General features: G+C 38.1%; 3 protein-coding genes and 1 pseudogene across 7 annotated transcripts; 2 read left to right on the forward strand and 2 right to left on the reverse strand.

Annotated features, from left to right (window-relative positions):
• Window positions 1–279: 279 nt before the first annotated feature.
• Window positions 280–8,691, reverse strand: LOC104775855 (uncharacterized). The gene is made up of 17 exons (XM_010499794.3): window positions 8,056–8,691; window positions 7,609–7,975; window positions 7,451–7,525; window positions 7,256–7,318; window positions 6,936–7,121; window positions 6,221–6,850; window positions 5,388–6,122; window positions 4,995–5,276; window positions 4,685–4,837; window positions 4,026–4,429; window positions 3,256–3,727; window positions 2,730–3,047; window positions 1,647–2,397; window positions 1,508–1,566; window positions 915–1,379; window positions 782–820; window positions 280–638 (listed from the first exon to the last, which is right to left on the reverse strand). Exons 1-17 carry the CDS (start codon window positions 8,409–8,411, stop codon window positions 453–455), a joined length of 5,541 nt encoding a protein of 1,846 aa, XP_010498096.2. The 5' UTR covers window positions 8,412–8,691; the 3' UTR covers window positions 280–452.
• A 240-nt stretch (window positions 8,692–8,931) lies between these two features.
• LOC104775856 (protein ELF4-LIKE 4) lies at window positions 8,932–10,150 on the forward strand. The gene is made up of 2 exons (XM_010499795.3): window positions 8,932–9,072; window positions 9,603–10,150. The coding sequence occupies exon 2, from the start codon at window positions 9,656–9,658 to the stop codon at window positions 9,998–10,000; it is 345 nt and encodes a 114-aa protein (XP_010498097.1). The 5' UTR covers window positions 8,932–9,072; window positions 9,603–9,655; the 3' UTR covers window positions 10,001–10,150.
• Window positions 10,151–10,198: 48 nt separating this feature from the next.
• Window positions 10,199–14,311, forward strand: LOC104775857 (uncharacterized). Of its 2 annotated transcripts, XM_010499797.3 has the most exons (9): window positions 10,199–10,716; window positions 11,111–11,278; window positions 11,412–11,586; window positions 11,831–11,940; window positions 12,144–12,902; window positions 13,118–13,252; window positions 13,491–13,769; window positions 13,863–13,919; window positions 14,018–14,311. In XM_010499797.3, the coding sequence occupies exons 2-9, from the start codon at window positions 11,156–11,158 to the stop codon at window positions 14,156–14,158; spliced, it is 1,779 nt and encodes a 592-aa protein (XP_010498099.1). In that variant the 5' UTR covers window positions 10,199–10,716; window positions 11,111–11,155; the 3' UTR covers window positions 14,159–14,311. The 2 variants fall into 2 exon arrangements, with proteins under 2 accessions (XP_010498099.1, XP_087356499.1); XM_087500373.1 differs by lacking the exons at window positions 13,491–13,769; window positions 13,863–13,919; window positions 14,018–14,311 and having other exon boundaries at window positions 10,500–10,716; window positions 13,071–13,249.
• Window positions 14,312–14,940: 629 nt separating this feature from the next.
• Window positions 14,941–18,121, reverse strand: LOC104778758 (uncharacterized; annotated as a pseudogene). 3 transcript variants are annotated; one of them, XR_015590409.1, is made up of 2 exons: window positions 17,871–18,121; window positions 14,941–16,954 (listed from the first exon to the last, which is right to left on the reverse strand). The product of XR_015590409.1 is annotated as an uncharacterized LOC104778758, transcript variant X3 (transcript). The 3 variants fall into 3 exon arrangements; XR_015590403.1 differs by having other exon boundaries at window positions 14,941–17,006; window positions 17,871–18,093; XR_015590396.1 differs by having other exon boundaries at window positions 14,941–17,056; window positions 17,871–18,085.
• Between the last annotated feature and the right edge of the window lie 1,050 nt (window positions 18,122–19,171).

Below are 19,171 nucleotides of genomic sequence, written 5' to 3' on the forward strand. Positions count from 1 at the left end.
ATTTGTACTCCATATTTTCACGTTTTTTTTTGTATTTCAATTGTTTTTTAATTATGTTTTAAATTTTATTCTGCTCAAATTTTGTTTCTCTCTTGATTCTTACAACTATGCTACTATTTTGTTTTTTTATATCTAACATACAGATTAAGCCTTAACAATTATTGGTTAGCTAAGTAAACTATACAAACTAGACGGAATTTTGTTTGTCTCTTGTATGGTTTACCTGAACTACAAAAAAACCTACTATATATAATAGGGATATGAATCCGGCACCATGAATCTAGAAAGAGAATTAATCATTAAACCTACATCTGTGCAATTACAACAAATTGCACACTCTCAAATCACTAAAATTACTAGTATATCGAGTAATAAGTTACCCCCATATAACATTAATAATTTATTGCATAGTGTATAAGACTGAACTAGAGAGAGAGAGAGATTTTACAATATTACAAGGCAAAGAGTCCCGTGGAGTTGGCGAAGAAGTGTTTCCGGCGGATAAGCTCCGGTTTTCTTGGACCGCTTGAGAGAAGACCGGCTAATAGAGACGGAGGACCCGTGTATTTGGTTTGCACCATTTCCTTCACTCTCATATACCCGTCCAGCGTCATCAGCTCCAGAAGCTTTCTACAGCTCTGAGATTCAAAAGCAAAAAAGTTACAGAATGCTATCACAGAACAAACACACAGTTCGAATATTGAAACGAGACGAAGAGTTTTAAGAGATTTTGATTAGTTTCAGTAAATGAAACCACAGGAGAAAGAGATTTAGGGTTTACCTGAGGATTTAGTATGTCCATTAAGTTTATGATCTCGTCCTGCCACAAATGAAATGTTTTGATTAGTATTTTCATAGAGCTTTGAAACCATGATGGTATGAGCTTATCGGGTGAGAATTGGAGAAGTATCTACCTCTAGAATACCGGGGTTTTGCATCACGGTACCAAGAACACGGCGAACTAGTCCATCAAAGACAACTTTATTTATTGACCCATCTGCGTTTACCCATGGAAATATAGGCACAGGTGGTTTTCCAGAAGTTGGACCCTTTGTTTCACCCTCAATACTCGTTCCATAAGTAACAGATGGAGCTTTGATAGATGCTTCGTGCAAACCGCTCGTTTGAGCCATTTCAGGAAGGTTAAGTATCGTAACCTTGTGAACGCTATTCCCAGCGAGATGCTCTTGCTTCTCCTGTGAAGTACTGTAGCCGCTAGCAATAAAATCTGTTGACCTATGTTCCCCAACAGCTCTTTCCAGGTAGTTCAGTGGTAGAGACTGTGGACCTTTTTGGGAAGTTCCACCCTCCTCCAATGTCAAGAAGTATTTTGATTCGTAGAAGGAATGGACAACACGGAAACTATTATATCCATTCACCTAAATAAGATAATGTCTGGTTAAAAACTTTCTTGTAAAACGATGTAATATAACTAGTAAACCAAGCACTGCAACTTTCTTCTAAATAAAGGCAACGATGTTTGTCAAGTATGAGATATAGGACAAACCTTTAAAGCTACCCCAAATGTTTGAAGTACATCTACAATGCAGTCACAAATTCCTTGGCCTGCAGATGAATAAACAGAGGTTAAATTCACCACGACATGCAAAAGTCAAAGCCTGTTAAAGAGCTTGCCTGATGCTTACTTGAGGTATCAATAAGACGGTGGACTTCTTCAATGCTTAAACCTTGGTCGCCAGCCTTCTGAAGGGCATTGGAAACGGTTTCAAAAACCCTGGGACTGGATAAACTCACTTCCTCACCTGCTGATTCGGACATAATGCAATTAGTAAAACTGGCCATCACTTGCCAGGGAGAATCACCTAGACTGCTTGGTACGACAGTAGAATCCGTAGCGTTAAAAATTTCTTTCATGTCATCAGAATTACAGCCACTATTCGTTTCTTCCGACTTGAAATGAAGTTCACCAGTGCGAGAGTCATCATCTTTAAACAACTGTATTGTATTAGCTGCTGGTAGAGCTACACGTCGTACAGATACTGCTATACCAGGGAAACCCTTTTCCTTTCGGAAGTTGATTTCACCTTCACCTAGTAGCTTTAATTTCTTAGCACTATCACCTTCAGATTCTTCTATGTCATCAGCCCTACGTTTTAAACCTCTTCGATCTCCAGGCTCTCCAACACCTTCTTCAGGCAAGGATACAGAGATAGAGAGTTCACCAGAAGCAATCAATGAAAAGAAATTTAAAATATCGCCACATTGCAAATCCGAAGTAAGAGCGACTGCCCCAGACATAAGGTCTCTTTCACGTTCGAGAAGCCAGCTGGAGAACTTGGCTGCTCTTTTCCCAGTATTAACTGGGAATGGAGACTTTGAAATACTATGCAAGAAGTTTTGAGAAAGCACAAACGGCTGTCCACCACTTCCACCAACCTGGAACAATTTCATACAAAAGACTTCTCAGTTTTCTCTTACAAATAGAGTTATCAAGTTTGCCTAAACAAACAGTGAAATATCAAAGTGAGGTGAAGAAAACTGTTTCTTATTCACCATCTCATCCAAACATCAAGCATGCACATTGTGTGGTTTTGACAGCAACACCGAACGAAGAAAAATGAAGAAAAGATGATACTTAATAACTAAACATGCTATGCTATTGAAATAGAACTTCACATCGACACTCCTATGCCTCTTCAAACAACCGATAAGCATATAACAAACCAGAAATTTTAACACAGCAACAGGACAGTAATAGGTAATTTTACCAGGAATTTTTTGTCTCGGAGGTAGCTATAGGCTGTAAAGAGGTCTCTCTCCGAATAACGTCGTAAGGTATCTTCCAGCAAATTTGGCATACCAGGTGCGGTAGGCATACTCAGAAAAACAAGCTTTAACAGTTCTGCAGCAGTAGAAACTGCCAGAGATTTCCGAACTTGTATACTACCATTGTCCTTTTCATCTGCAGGCTTAACATTTTGATGAAGGCGATAATGTCCAGATCGTCGAGATGTATCTTTAACTTGATCCACAGACACATTGTGAATGTCTTCTGAGTGAATTGAAGGTGGAACCATTTCACTCCCCTGCGAGTTCATAATTTTAATTTACATAAATTGCCAAAAGCGAAAAAATCACTGAAATTGAGACCTTCCAGATCAGGGTGAATGAGATGGCACATGTTTCCAGCAAAATGATGTATGAAGGGTTGCAGCAATATAAGTGAAACGTCACAGTAAGGTCAAGAAATTGTGAGGATGTCAAACAAAAGAAAATTAAGAAATAAGGATGCACCTCATCAACTATATCTCTGTTTGACCATTCCCGAGAGCCAGGTCTCGTCCGTTTAGGGGCCACCAGTTTAGCCATCTTCTTGAGCTCAAGAACATCATTAAATGCTTGACTTATACCCTTTTCATTGAAGTCATCCCATTTCTCTTCATCAGAACATATATCTTTACCATGCTCAACAGAACCAGAATCTGTTCCACCAGTTGCAGGGGATATATGCCTAACAAGAACATGCGACTTGTTGCTCTCTGGTAAATATTTCTGTTTTGTCTCAAGATGTTTTGCATAACGCTCACTTAGCAGATTACAAAGCCTCATGATTGCCTTCCGAAATTTATCATTCTTCATCAATATTTGAACCCTTCGCTTGCAAGCTAAAGGAGAGGCAGGCAGTTCTGGAACTGAAGCCCAAATTACTCCATGAAATTTCGCCCCAAGAGCTGCACGGTGTCTAACATATTGACTCAACAATTTCCTGACAAGAAAATAATTGTGTCAGTGGTGCAAATCAATCAGATATAATAAGATAAAAGATTTGAGAGGTTTAAAGAATGCACGACTGAACACTCAATCATATGGAAGTTAATTGGCAATAAAAAAACATGAATTCCTATTGACTATTGACCCTCCTCTGAGGTATGAATTCCCTAAAGAGAGACCCCTAAAACCAACATTACATTGGACGTTTACAACGAAAACTGATTTGATATATGAACAGCATTTCTATAAACATACAGATCTACTACTGAATTTTCATTGGATGTGTCAAGTACCTGTCAGCCTCATCTGTCCACGAAAATCTTTGTGAAGAAGTTGATGTGGTCTTTGAACTTGCATGCTGGTTGATAATAGAAGAACACTGGCCTTCATCTTCAGTAAGATCCCCAATCTCTGCATTTTCTTGTTGACTATGCTCCTGATGCATCGGAATGGGGGTCTGGTCCTCTTCCAATGAATTTTGAAAATTCCCACTATTTGAGGCATCAACGGCATCAGAATTTAGAACCTTTTCTCCATCTACTATCATGGATCTGATACCTTCTCCTGTAGTCTTTACGAGGGTTGCTCTTTTTCTTTTCCCGGAAGATGAACAAGGGCTATTATCTACAGTTAAATATTTATCTTTCGATTTGGATTTCACCCGTCGTCCATGCTTCACATGATAGACGTGCATAACCTGGAGTATGCAACCAAAAACTATCAGCTACCTCACCCAAAAAAACAAGAAGAAACAACGAGAACATTCAGGTCAGTCTCTGTTCATGGACCAGAGATGAGAAAGCCTAAATCGGAAATCAAGAGTCTGGCATGATCTCTAAGATCAAGAACAATAAGAAAATTATTTGGCAAAGTACCACCTGGTCATAAATCATTTTTTTTTCAGGCAGATAACCTAAACAATATATACAGCATACACAAATCATATCTTCACCTGCTCTAAGGTCAGGTTCAGATCCTTAGCAATTTTCTCACACTCTTTGAATGAGAGTTTTTCCTTCTCATCGTTTGCAATGCGCTGTAAGAGCTTAGCACGCTGTTCCGTTGTCATGACACAATCTGAGGCCCAAGAGCGGAAACGGAAAACCTAGAAGAACTGTCAGTTAGAAACAGTTTTCTGAATACCTAACATAACTACACAAGCGTAACACACTTACATATTCTGGTAGGTTTTGATATTTTAGTTTTATGGACTCAACTGTTATACATATGATAAGCCATAATATAAAAGATCAAGCTTATACCTCTTGAACAACAGATCCCGGAAATGCTAGCTTAGCAGCTCTGTGATCGGCAGCAGCATAGCAATATTCTAAAGTTAGCCAATATTCATCAACAGCATCTCTGTTTGATAGAATAAAATCATGTCGAATACGTGGACGAAAATCAAGAGATATGACATTGGATGTAGCAGCAACAAACACAGGTTCCTCTATGTAAGGCTTAAGCTCCATTGCATGTGTTAGATTAGCATACTTCTCCTCAATTTCATCGCGTCTGAGTCTACTACTTACCATCTGAATCAACTACAAAATAAAAATAGGCACAGGCAATAAAAAATATTCATTTTTCGAATTGCACACTTCTCTGAAATATGGTACTTGAGGTGATATTTAATTATTAATATTTAAAAATACCTTCAACCGGCGTAAAATATCGATAAGCATCGATAATCTCCCAGTCGCAAGAGTATCCATTAGAAGCTTATACTCTTCGCCAGGAAGCTCAGAAAGACGCATATTTTGTTTGCATTTCTTCATCATATCATCAGCTTTCTGAGTAGATCCAACAACTTGTAAAAATAGTTCGAGTGGCATGGCCCTAAAAGCATCTTCAAGTGCAAACAAATTCTCAAATTTCTGATCATGTACAGACGAAAAGGCATCGTCCCAGCTAGGCAAAGAACTAAAATAGTCCCAAAGAAAACAATGTAAGAGCTTCACACGAACCATCTTTGCAAGCACAAACCCATTGGCTCGCATGGCTCCTGATTTGCTAGCACGCGCATCCAAATCCACATTAGATTGACCTCTCTGAACGTCATTCAATATCGGAATTGGCTCGTTACTTTTCCTCTTCCATACGTTCTGGCCACGGACTCCCAGTTCAAAAGACCTAATCTTATTATGAATTTCGCCAACTATGTCAGGACTCAGACTTTGAACAGATGGATGAAAAACTACTACAGAGCTACGATTACGACCACAATTAGTAACATTTGGGACACTAATGTTCATGCAATTGCAGAGTCCTTCTTCTTGAAGCCTGTTCAGAATTCTGTCTATGGTTTTCCTATCCACTTTGGAGCTCCTGTCCTTCTCAAGACTGAGAAGCCATTTATGTAGCTCGGCTCTCAAAACAAACTTCTCCTCCTTTGGCCAGCCAAGAAAGAAGAAAGAAATAGTCAGTTGGAGGGGAAAAGGATAAATAAATTATGGCATGCAATGTCGATAAAGAGAACAGTAAGTACATTTAAGCGCTCAAGTATTCTCCGCTCTCTTCGAGAGTTTTCAACAGTAATCGGCTGAGTTTGATGCACCTTTGGTTTGACTAGCTGAGATAGAGCGAGATGGTTCATTTCTGACAAAGCCAAATCAGGGGACCCCATTGTAGCATCAACAACCTTATCACAACTCTCATGAAATGATTCATGTAAGTTACGGCGTGTAAGGACATTTTTTCTTTTGGCATTAGATGGGGAACAGTTGGCAAGTCCTGAATTGCTTTCAGGATCAGTTAACCTTTCAGGTGTAGCAAAGTGGAGAACTCCTGAATTGTTTTCAGAATCAGGTAACCTTGCAGGTGTAGCAAAGTCAGCATCAGAAACTGCAAGACTGCGCTCAATGGAGGTCTGAGCCAATCCCCCAGTATCATGAGGTGTGCCAAAATCATGAGCTGGTGCACTATTTTCCCTGCTAAGAATTTCAGCTTTCTCAGGAAACAGATCAGAACAGTCGGACCCAGCATTACCAGAAGTCCAAACTCTAAATACTCTAGCCTTCTTGTGGCTTTCTGCCTGTAAATGCATCCCCACTCTTGAACAAATACTATAAAGCCGAGAGTAGCTCTTCTTCTTGTCAATTCCAAGTCTTTCGCATACCTGGTAAAATAAAAGTTACTACACACTGTAACCCCCAACCTTAGGAATACCAAAAAGATGTAAGCCAAACCAATCAAACGATTACCTCCATCACAGGCAAGCCTTTGGATCCTTCAGCATCAACCATATCATAAATTTGATTATCTATCGGAAGCTCCAAAGTTTGTTCTGTTTTTTGAATACTCCTTCCAAAGTTTAGAAGTTGCTTTTTCCCAGAGTAGTTGAAATTTTTGGGTGAAAATCTTTTTAACAAACGGAGGCAGCGTTCAACCTGCCGAAAGGACAATCCACATGAATATTCGTTATATATGCAAACAAAACCGACCAGAAAAAAAAAAAAAAAAAAGCAACTGGCCACGATATGTGGTGAAATCTGTTTGAATGATGGAATGCAATGTAGTTCACCTTATTGTTCACCACAGCATCAAACTCCTCTACTACATGAGAATCTGTCAACCGGCGACAAACCTGATGTTACCCAAAATAAACACTTTTTTAAAGTTTGAAAGTCTGTTTTTCCTTCCAAATTTTGTTTGGAATACAGTATTCAGTTCCAAGCTGATGAAAAGTAAGAGGATAAGGGAAAAAAAAAAGATTTACACTTCTCCAAGCTCTATGCCTTGAATGTGATCCCAGATAACCAAGGTCTTGCTTAACGTCCGAGACAACTAGAACCTGCACTACAAGGAAATGAGTATAGAGCAAGAATGCTCCAGCTTGATAAAAATAAGAAAGAAAATAATTCTGCAGTTACTAACCTTGTCTTTAGCTTCTTCAAGCTTATCACAAATTGCCTGCATTGCTGGTAGATAATCTTTAATAAGCGTATCATCTTTTGTAGCCTCTTGCTCCTTCATTGGTGTGTCCATCAAAGAGTCCTCTTTGCAAATTTCAAACCTCTGCTGGGAACCCAAAGGCTTGGCGTAACGACTTAAGTAAATCATATTGGTGCTAATGCATGAGGTGGTCTTGGAATCACCTTCACCATCAACTTCCTTTGTTCTCACAATAGCTGGTTGCTTAACAGCTAAACCTCGAGACTCAAGGTGCTTCACTATATAGAAGAAGTTCCTCCCTTCGATACCAAACTCTTTAGCAAGCAGATTTTGTGCAACTCCATTGGCTCTGCATCAAAACACAGACATTATACAAACTCGGAACTCTTAAGAGTTAACTAGAAGAGAATTTTTTTTGAATTAGCTTACCGAGCAACAGCAAGCCGCTCAAGAACGCGACGCTGAATGGCGGAAATGGTTGTGTTATTGGACTGAGCATCGTACAAGCCAACGAAGTTACCTCGGAGCTTCTCATTAGCGACGATCCTCAAATCGAGTCTGAGAGCTTCTTCCAGCTGTTGAATTGAAGCATCAGATGGTTCGTAGACAGTGTTCTTCGCCTTGAAGTGGAGCTGAGGGACAGCGAGAAGATTACTCCAAACATGAGACTTGACGGAAGGAGAAAGAGGAGGAGGAGAGAGGCGTGACCAGAGAGCAACGAGTGGGATCCCTGTATTTCCTTGACAACAGATCTCCTCTAGTGCCGTGCATAGAATCGAATCCATCTCTCATCATCCAAATAAAGTTACTCCGGTAGGTTTTAGGTTAACGGATAAATATTCCGCCGGTAAATTAGTCGGTCAGATGATTTCCCGGCGACACGAAATTCTCGCCGGAGAGGGAGGTTTGGGAAGATTTTTTAGAGTTAGGCGAAGATGGCGGGATCAGAGAGGACGATCGAAGCGAAAAACATTCCGAGTTCTTGGTGACGGGATCGAATCTCTACAGAAACTGCGAAATTAAAAAAAACAAAAAAACAAAAAAACAAAAAAACAAAAAAACGTAAATTAGGGATGAGAGTGAGACAAAGTAAGTGACGAGAATAGCCCTACGTACGTGTCGTTTTATTGGTAATTGAAACGGCATGGTGTTTAACCCCGAAGTAGTCACAAACAAGCACGAAGCTTATACGGGTCGGGTTTAAAACTTCGGGTCAGATTAATTCGATCCAGATTGTCTCTGGCTTCTCTAACCTCTGTATCTCTCTCTGCAAAAATCGAGATTCAGAGCAAGTGCAGACAAAAAAAAAAAGATTTTTTTGTTGTCATATAAATTATCGATGAAAAAGAAAGATTCTTTGTTTGTTTCCCGAGAATAAAAATCTCGACTTCCATCTCCAATCTGTCCATCAGACCTTTTTTTTTTTCTTTTTCTTTACTTCCGAAGGTAAGGGAACTAGATCGGAACTGTTTTCAATTCTGGGCTGTGTTCAATTTTGTATGTCTTTGCTTAGGATTGTGTGGAATTATGCATTTGTTTATTGGTTTCTGGGTGTTTCGTATTATTGAGGATTACGAATCGTATCTGAATCTGTTTCTACTTTTTTTTTTGTGAAGTTTTTACTAAGGCTATTTCTGAAACAGCTTTTTTACTTCTTGCTTTTTAGATCTCTTTCCCTCTTGGTTCATAAGAACAAAGTTGTGTTTTTTTTTGTTTTTTCCCCGTACGAATCATGACTTTTTTCACCTGAGTCCTGTTGGGATCTTGTCTGAAATCAGATTGGTTTGTAACTGGAAAAAGGTCTGTGTACTAATGGAATCTTTATGTTAAGAAGATTAAAGGATTAGATAGCTCTGAAATCAAGATAGGGTCAGGTCAACGCATGAAGAATAATCTTGTGTGTTATTGATGAAACTATTTCTCTAGTCAACGTTTTTATGTAAACTTGATCCCTTTCTTGGCTTTTCACATTGCAGGAATATAAAGGATCAATCAAAGATTTTGGTTTTGTCCGGATACTAACCGGGAAATGGAAGGAGATGTGTTCTCAGGATTTGGAGACAGACACAATGTGGATGGTAAATTGTTGCAGGGCTTCCAGAAGAGCTTTGTGGATGTTCAAGACATTTTGGATCAGAACCGGTTACTGATCAACGAGATCAATCAGAACCACGAGTCCAAACAACCGGATAATTTGGGTAGAAACGTGGGTTTGATTAAAGAGCTCAACAACAATATCAGAAGAGTGGCTAGCCTTTACGGTGACCTCTCTCATTCTTTTGCAAGATCAGTTGATGCTTCATCAGAAGGTGAATCTAGTGGTACTTTGAAATCTGATGGGAAAGCTAACCAAAAGAGATTTAGATCCGGTTAGTATATTTTTTTATCAAGAACACCAAAGGTTGATTTATATTCAGAGCTAATTTGATTGAGAGGAGTCAAGCAGTAGAGTTCTACTATTGTAATATCTTTGTTGAAATGATAGTGTTACATCCTATATCAAAGTTGATTTTCAGTTTTAAAAGAGCTCTTAAGTTATTGTTGGTTTATACAAACTATTGGAGAAAATTGTTGTAAAGTTTACACAACATTTCGATTTGATTCTTCCTTCATTGATCTCAATCATTGCCTGTTGGTGTATGCCATTCAAACCATGCGAGAATTTCATGTGTGCAATTAATTTGTTCAACTTTAAGGCGACACGTAATTCGAATCCGGAAATGTGAGACGGCACGCAGTCGTAGTGCACGAGGGTAAGGACGGAACGTAGTTCGCTCTTTTTTCGGCAGATATTTCGTTATTTGATGACGTGGCAACATCTAGTAGCTTCCCGCAAAACTATGCGGATCCCAATTGGCATCCTGAAATCGAGTGAATAAAAAACTTTGGAATCCGGACCTGTGCTGCACTCTGTATTAGGGAAAAAAAAAAGGCGAAAGCGAGCCAAAAAAAAAAATAAAAAAAAGCAGAGCAAAAATTTTCTAAATTTCCCAACTTTTTTGCTTAGTCAAGAAGCTTCTCCTCCGCCGAAATTTCGAGTTCACTGGAAAGTTTAGTTTTTTCTTCTCCGTTCGCGTTCTACTTTCTCTGGTAACTCGCTTCTGTACTACTCGTTTACTGAGGTTTTTGATGTTTTTGTTACTTTTCATGTTTCTAGCCTGAAAATTCAATATTGGGGTTTGTTTGATTCAATGTATTCGGAGTTAAACTTAGTAAAATCTGTCAAAACCATGACTGTGAGGACTCTATCATGCAAATTTGTAAAAACGTAGCTCAAATTTACGACCTTTGGTTTACCCCCCAAAAAAAATTGGAAACTATTACATTTATTTCGAAGATGTACTATTGTTGCTTCTCTCTTTAAAGTTTTCTAAAGGTGAAGCTAGAATTTTGAGTATAAAGTTACGGTATTGTGTAAGATTTGTTTCTATTTCTTGGTAAGTTTGTTTCCTAATTCCATCTGTTTTTGTGATTTCATTTTCAGGTTGTTCGCTTGAAGCTGCATTTGGTAGGTTAACATTTGGAAACAATGTTTGGAACTGTGGAATACTATGAAGAGATGTTTCAAGACAGTACTTTTCTTCAGTCAAAAAGTGGATCACTTTCTTCAACAAATCAAACTAAAAATCCTGTTGCGTACAAGCTTGTGCGGGTATGTTCTCAGATCTATAGAATAGAGAAACATGATGTTTTTGCTGGTCCTGGAATTGAGAACTCTGACTACTGCGATTACAAGTTTTAGCTTTTCCGTATCTTATATGAGATTGGTTCTGTGAATGCTTTAGGTTGCAGAAGATGGGAGACTAGTTCCTGCAACTGATGAAGAAATGTTGGAGGTCAAAGAGTTACTTGAGAAGAATGAGAATGATATGCCTGTTTTGCCAGATCCTAGACAGACTGAGGATTACATTCCCGACGAAGGTTCACCTTCTCAGTTTCTGCAGCTAGAATGTTTTGAAGGTTTGGTCCTTTTCACTCTAAGCTTATATTACATGTTAAATCACTCTTGTTAGAGCCTTTGTTAGCTTAATTCGTCTAATGTGCCTATATTTATTGGATTATTTGCAATGTCGGAGGTCTGACTTGACTTTTGTGTAAATGTGTTTACTGCTGCATCCCTATATGATGTCTAGGACTGTCAGTTCTCTTGTAGTTTGCAATCATTTGTGCCTCTTGGCTTATCTAACTCAGCTATTGAAACCAGGCTTATATGAGCCGGAAACTGCAGAAGCATATACAGAAATTTTTGATCCGGGCTTATTTCAGTCAGAAACTGCAGAAGCATATCCAGAAAATTTGAATTCTCGACTTGAGGTCTGTTTTCTTTCTTCAAATTCTAGAAACAGAAATTTTTAATATTTGTTTCTTTTATGATAACTATCTTGTATCAGATGGATGTTTAATCCATCAATTTTACGTCGCCTTTGAAACTTTTGCAGTCTAAAGAAGAATTGATATATGAATCTCAGATGCTTTTTGCTCTTCCGGAGACCTAATTTCAGATTTCTAATGTGCAGGAAGTCCAATCCGAGGCTTTGCTGCGGGAGCCAGTTCGTTTTCCATCAAATGGATGCAGTATGAATCAATGTAGGGATGTGTCACCATACTCAAATGCTACAGGTAGTCCTAAAGAACCTGCTGCGTGTAAACCTGAAGTTTCTAGAGTAGCAGGCGAGATATGCTTGGATGATCTTTCAATCAAATCATTGCAAGATACATTCAGAGCAAAGTTTGGTCGTGAAACTACTTGCAAGAGCAAACAATGGCTGAAAAGGAGGATCACAATGGGAATGATTAATTCATCTATTGTTCCAACAACTAGCCTGAAAATTTATGATAACAAACTGGTTGGTGGAGGTCAAGACAATGCTTTTAGCAACGATACAGTAGATGAAGCAAGAGCTATGGAAAGCAAAGATACGCCATCTAGTCCTGATTGCTTAAAGGGACATTCAAATGATTTTGGGCGTAGTCCTGTTGAGACTTTTGTGGACCATTATTCTGGGAATGAAGATTTTGAAGGTGGATATAGGTCTGCAAAAAGAGTTAGGAAGCCTAGTAGGAGATACATTGAAGAAATTTCAAAACCCAATGAAAAACAGCAAAGTGATGAGTCAATGACCCCTTCAAAAGATCAGAGCTCTATTCAAGCCGTTTCTTCAGGAGGGAGAGTTGTTATCACCAGGATGATATCCCTTGCTGGTTCCAGAATTCAGGTTCCCTATGTTTCTCATGTAAGGAGAAGCCGTCCAAGAGAAAACATAATGGCACTTGGGGTATGTCTCTGTTGCTCATGTCCTTCAATATCTTAATTAACCCCATTCCTTTTCAGATGAGCTATCAAAATCTTTCCATATATCTGGCCCGTGCTAGATGATCAATGTCTATTGTTACACAATGGAAAAGAGGAATAAAGACGAAATTATCTTTTATTGTGCTGGCAGCTGTCAAGGTAATTAAGGATAATGTAGTTTACCTGAACATTTTATAGGAGTTTCATTCCAAGTCATGGGAGGTGAAAGCTACTCCTGACAAGAGTAACCTGAATCTAAGCCCATCTCGGTGGAACAATGATGTGAAACGAGTTTCAGGTGTCAAATCTGCTTCTAGACCTGTCAAGAAAGAAGTAAGATCACTTAAGCATTCTATATGACTTAACCATTTCTATTATAGTGGATACAACTTTGTCAATACATAATCCATATTTTTGCAATTTTATCTATCGAAAGATATCCTTACACTTTGAGGAAAATGGTCTCATTCTCATGCTCATTCTCATTCTCAATTTGCACTTTTATATGCCAAATTACTTGGATTTATGGTATGACACAGTTGCTCACTGCTTTATGTATTTTGGTTATCAGAGCAGTAAGGACCATTTAAAACCAATTTCTAATGACGTGGATCAAGACTACATGGAGTCAGAGAACTTAGATTCATCTGGAGAGAGCTCAGATGAGAATAATCGCGTTGATCTACCAATCACGCAAAGTGGAATTAGAAGGAAGCATCATCGAGCTTGGACTTTCACTGAAGTTGAAAAACTTGTCGAAGGTGTGACGAAATATGGAGTAGGGAAATGGTCTGAGATCAAAAAGGTTTTATTTTCATCATTCGTGTACCGTACCCCTGTTGATCTCAAGGTTGGTTCAACATAACTATAAACTGCCTCTACTCAATATTATTAGTCCTCCTGTTTTTTTGTTCGCTAACACTACAACTGTCTCTCATGATAGGACAAATGGCGAAATTTACGGAGAGCATGCTTTTCTCAAACTCCGTCAAACAGGATGGTTAGCACTTACCGAGATGATTTTTTTTTATATCATACAACAGAGTCAAGTTAATGTATAATTATATTTGGTGTTAGACTAAACCAGCGAATTTGCAGGGAGGTCCACAGAAACAGGGGTCAATGGCCATTCCTACACACATTATGTTGCAGGTAAGAGAGCTTGCTCAGAAACAGTCACCGGTTCGCAAGGGTAGTAGAGTAGTAGTGAAGGGATCATCAAGAAATGGTTTCTTGTAGCGTTCCGTTTCGTTTCGTAAAGTAGAGTAGTAGTGAAGGGATCAACTCTGCTCTTTTTGTTTGGATTTTGTAGACTTAAAGGTAGTTTTTGTGAATTAAACCGGATTACTAACTGGCGTTATTGGAATTGATATGAGATGGTTCCTTACTCTATGCGGTTTCGTGCGAAGTGTTAGAAAGTTGAAAAAGCAAATTCCAGTACCAGTAACGTTTAAAACGCAGCGTTTAGTATCGAACCAAACCAGATGATCGAATCCCACCACAAAGACCGTGATGTGAGAGGGCAAAAATTGCATAGGTTGGCATCGTAGAGATGGGAGAAGACATAAAACGACGTGATGGTTCACAAAAGAACGTGAACACAAAGGTTGCAATTGAAAAGTCACATCTTTTGGTTTAATCAAATTTTTTTTTAAACGACAACCTTCAGATCAATAATAAAACTAATTTCAACCATTGGATTAGAAATATGATCTAGCAGACCCTTAAAAATGGGTTTGATATTATACATACTAATTCCTGCGCTTGCTGAAATCCCACTTATATATATTACACAATTGTCCGGTGGTTGACAGTTGTTGACAGTTAACATAAAGACAGCTTAACCTTCTCCAAGAAGTAACCACTGCAAAAGACAGTATCAAACGGTGTTGCCATAGATTTTCTATGCACTATTTCTCCCAAAATATGACAAATTTCTGTCCTCTAAGCAACAACAAAAGAACTACATATGGAGCTTTGACGACGAAAAAAAAAAAAAACAACAACAAAAGAATACCTTATAAAATCAAATTGCGCCAATGTATATATTTAGAATCTTGCATAATGTACCTCATCCTCATATATATCGGGATATCTCATAAAAGAAAAAAAAGATGGACTTCAGAATACAACAGCTATAACCGTTTCGTTTTGTTGATATAAACTCAAAAAAGAAAGAAAAAAACAATAATTAATCTTGAATCTTACGAAGCAACAGCAGCAAGCCTCTGCTTTTTCCATTTATATGCAGCCTCAACAAGTTTGAGATTCTTAGTCTGCGATTCTTCTGGGAAGACACAATCAAAGTATTCTTCGTACTCTGTAGAACTGTCTTCTGTAGTGATGGCCTTTCTCTTCTTGAGCTTCCTAGAGAGCTTCGGTCGAACGAGATCAACATCTCCTAGCTTACCAAAGCTCGTCTCCATGTTCACCCAATCTAGTGACGCACGTTCTTCTTTCAGATCTGGTGTGCAGTCCTTGTAATACGTGTTGGCTCTGTCGAAAACCGCTCTGGCACGTCTGATGCAGTTGGTAACATCATCTTCTTGTTGTTGCGCTTCAAACTTTGCAAAACTAACCCAGACCTAGTAATGCTTTGTACGGTCCAAGAGTCGCTCATATAAAGCTCGTGTCCTCTCTACTTTCCCTTGTGATATCTCAAAATCAATGTATGCCTTCCACAGCACCTCAGGCATGTCAAGAGCAGGCTGAGATATTGCAAGTTCAAATATGGCTCTAGCTCGCTCTGTTTCAGCAAGGAACCTTTCTAACTCAGCAAACTTGGTCCAAGCATAGCAGTTCTCAAGAGACCATTCAAGATACCGTTGATATAGTTTTCTACACCTATCTACGTTTCCCAGCTCGTCTTCAATCTCAATGTATTTCTTGAATATCTTATCTTTTGGAGCTTTTCCAATCGCATTAGCTAATATCCGCCGAGCACCTGTGAGATTCAATAGCCTTATCTCAAACTGTGCAGCGAGCAACCATATTTTAGCAAAAGAAACTTTGGCGTGAGGGATAAGCTTGAGGCATTCTCTGTATACAAGTCGCGTACGCTCCACATCTTCAGTTTCAATCTCTTCAAAGAGTGCATAATTAATCCAAAGATAGATATATCTCTGCCAGTATCGTTTCTCCTCTGTCGGTGGAACGTTAGCAATGGCCCTCTCGTAGATTTCTCTGATCCTATCTTTGTTCCCTACACTATCTTCTAGCCTAAGGTAATCGAACCATGCATCGTAGTTAAGAGGGTTCTTCCTTACTTCATCTTCATATTCAAACCTTGTCTTGCCAACGATGGCGTCCTCAATCCCTTCCTTATCACCATACTGTTTCTCAAACGCAACAAACTTCTTGTACAAATGCTCTGCTCTTCCTTTAGGAATTTGATCCAGAGCAAACTTGTAGATACACCTAGCTCGTTCCACTTCCTTGCAGCCTTCTTCGAATTCAGCAAAATCTACAAAAAGTTCTTCATCGTCTGCAAACTCCTCGATGGCGCGTTCGTACACATTCCTTGCACGCGCAGTTTCACATCCTTTCATCTCGAACTTAGCGTATCGGATGTAAGTGGAAACTTTCGGATGGCAAAGAACAAGTCTGTCGTAGAGTGATCGTGCACGGTTGATTTCGTTATACCTAAGTTCGAATTTAATAAACGAGAGCCAACCTTGTTGATCGGGTGACCAGTCCATCCACCGCTCGTATATCTGTCTAGCCCCGGCAATATTCCCAAGCATCTCTTCCATGTGAATATACTTGTACCAAAGCTGGTCCACGCTGGGGAGGAGCTTAACGGCACGGTCCCAAACGTTTCTCGCGTGATTGATCGCCTTGTTCTTCATCTCGAACTCGGCGTACTTGAGCCAGAGCGTATGTTCCCGGTAATAGATTCCCGAGGCTCGTTCCCACACGCTCCAAGCACGTGCGTAATCCTTCTGTGAATCTTTCCAGCGCGCATACTTGATCCATTCATGGATGCTACCTCCTCTGCCGCGGACCCGGTCCTCGAACTCCTTCCAACGGCGGAGTCTGTAGTCGGAAAGCTCCACGGAATCAGTAATGTTCTGCTTAGGCGGAAAGCCTACGATGATGTGGTCATATAATCAGCTCCCTTTAAACCTAATTAAGGATCTGTTGACAAGTAATTATGCTCTCGTTACCTCTATGTCTATGCCTCTATCTATAGGATTAAACCTATACATGTTTTCCAATTAGAAAAAGGAAAAGAATGGGATTTTCCTTAAATTCTCCAAACAAGAAAACGTGTTTATTTTTCTTTTTTTCTTTTTTATTTTTTTATTATCCAATAAGTCAAAGTTAGATTTTAGATAAAAGCATATATTTCAAAACATCAATTTATATATTCTTTATCTTATAAATCATAGATCATTGGATATCATACAGTATAAATTTGTTAAAATCTTAGTTTAAACTTTATTAATGTTTTGTGTATAAAAATGAGCTAAATAATCTATGTTTAAATTGGATATCATACAGTATAAATTTGTTACAAGTCTTAGTTTAAACTTTATTAATGTTTTGTGTATAAAAAAGGCTAACATATATTGATTTAAATCATTTAATAATCTTGTTAACCCTTGTCACTTTGAGTGAAAATATCAGGTAAAACGAATTGCTTTTGGATAATTATATCATCAGGTAGAGTGCTATCCATCCTTACTTTTTGGCTCAATTTGTTCAGCAATGCAACAACAGCAATTACAAAAAAAAAAAAAAAAAAAAAAAAAAAAAAAAAAAAAATCAATAAACATAGAAAGATGGCAATATCAATCTGTGGAAAAAAAAAGTTTATAAAACTGGAGATGTATACACTGATTTAAACAAAACCGCCGCTACTCATAGTTTGCTACAGACGAGAGAGACCATAAGCAAAGTCCAAACATTGAATTCGACAAGACATACAAACTCAAAAAGTAGATTATACCTTTGGAACAACAGCGATGTCCGAATGGAATTAAATCAAAATTCACAGATAACTTAATTCTTCTCCTTCAATCAAAAAGCCGATTAGAAAACTCCAAAGCTTTCTCCTTTGTTTTTTGTTTTAATACACCCACACTGTCGTCCTAACCGCCGTAGAAAACCCTAATATCCTATTTTACAAAAAAAAAAAAAAGGAAAAAAAAGGAAATTGAAGTCATCCGTGTGATTAAAAAAAAAGAGAGAAAAAAGGACAAAAAGAAAAGGCAATAAATCGGTTTCTGCCTTTTATTCCGGTTATGGTACAATTTATGTTGGTTTAATACTGAAGTACATTTCGGACAAAATGTTCAAAATCAATAATTTATTTGTTTTAACTGCGACTGAAATTATCTCTAAATGATACTTAATTGCAATCAAAAAGAGTAATTTTAGAATCAAAATAATTCAAGTTGGTAAGAAGTTTGCTTAGGAGATCCTCTTTGCAATGTGCCAGTGTTACTCTGCTCAACCTCTTAATGTTGACACATTAAGGGTAATCTGAGAGACATCCAAATTTATGACTTATGAGTAAGAACAACTGGAGTAATGGTGTAGTGTCAACTGATTTGATCAAGAAAACTTCACGTATGAATACATCAAATTTTAGAAACTATGTCACTCAGAATAGGTAAAGAATCACTCAGTTATAAAATGTGTCACTTTACAATATGTAAAGCACTCAATTATCAAATCAATTCACCTTATACGGTATTCCATTTTTTTGAGAAAGACTTGCATAATGTTGAGATGTAGTAGGTTGTGCTCAAAGTATGCTCTGAAACTGAAAAAAAAAAACTAGAATTAATCTTTCACATTCCATTAGTTACCCCAAAAAAAAAAAAAAACTCTTTTCTATAAGGATGTATGAAAACAAAATACTTACTTGCCACAAAATCGTCGATATATTCGTAGTTTAATTCATTTGGTGTTGCTGTTGCACCGATCTGAAATGGTAAAATAAGACAATGTTTTTTTGTATAAGATGGAACCTAAACCCAAATATGGAAGTTGGGATCAAAAGTGTCACTAACCATAAAACAATATCTGTTGTATCGTTATATACATTAGCTAAGCACTGCATATTATCCAAGTTATCAGAGTTGTCAGATATTATAGATATTCTGGTTTATTTGAAAGCACATAAGATAACAAATTAACATCAGTGTTTATTTGACATTTTAAACATAACAAAAAAAAATATATATTTTTTTGATAAATACTAAGTAACTAGAAACAAATAAAGAAAACCAGATGAATTTCTAC

The sequence above is a fragment of the Camelina sativa genome, chromosome 3 (genome assembly GCF_030686135.1).
Source record: "Camelina sativa cultivar CO46 ecotype springtype chromosome 3, ASM3068613v1".
NCBI lineage: Eukaryota > Viridiplantae > Streptophyta > Magnoliopsida > Brassicales > Brassicaceae > Camelina > Camelina sativa.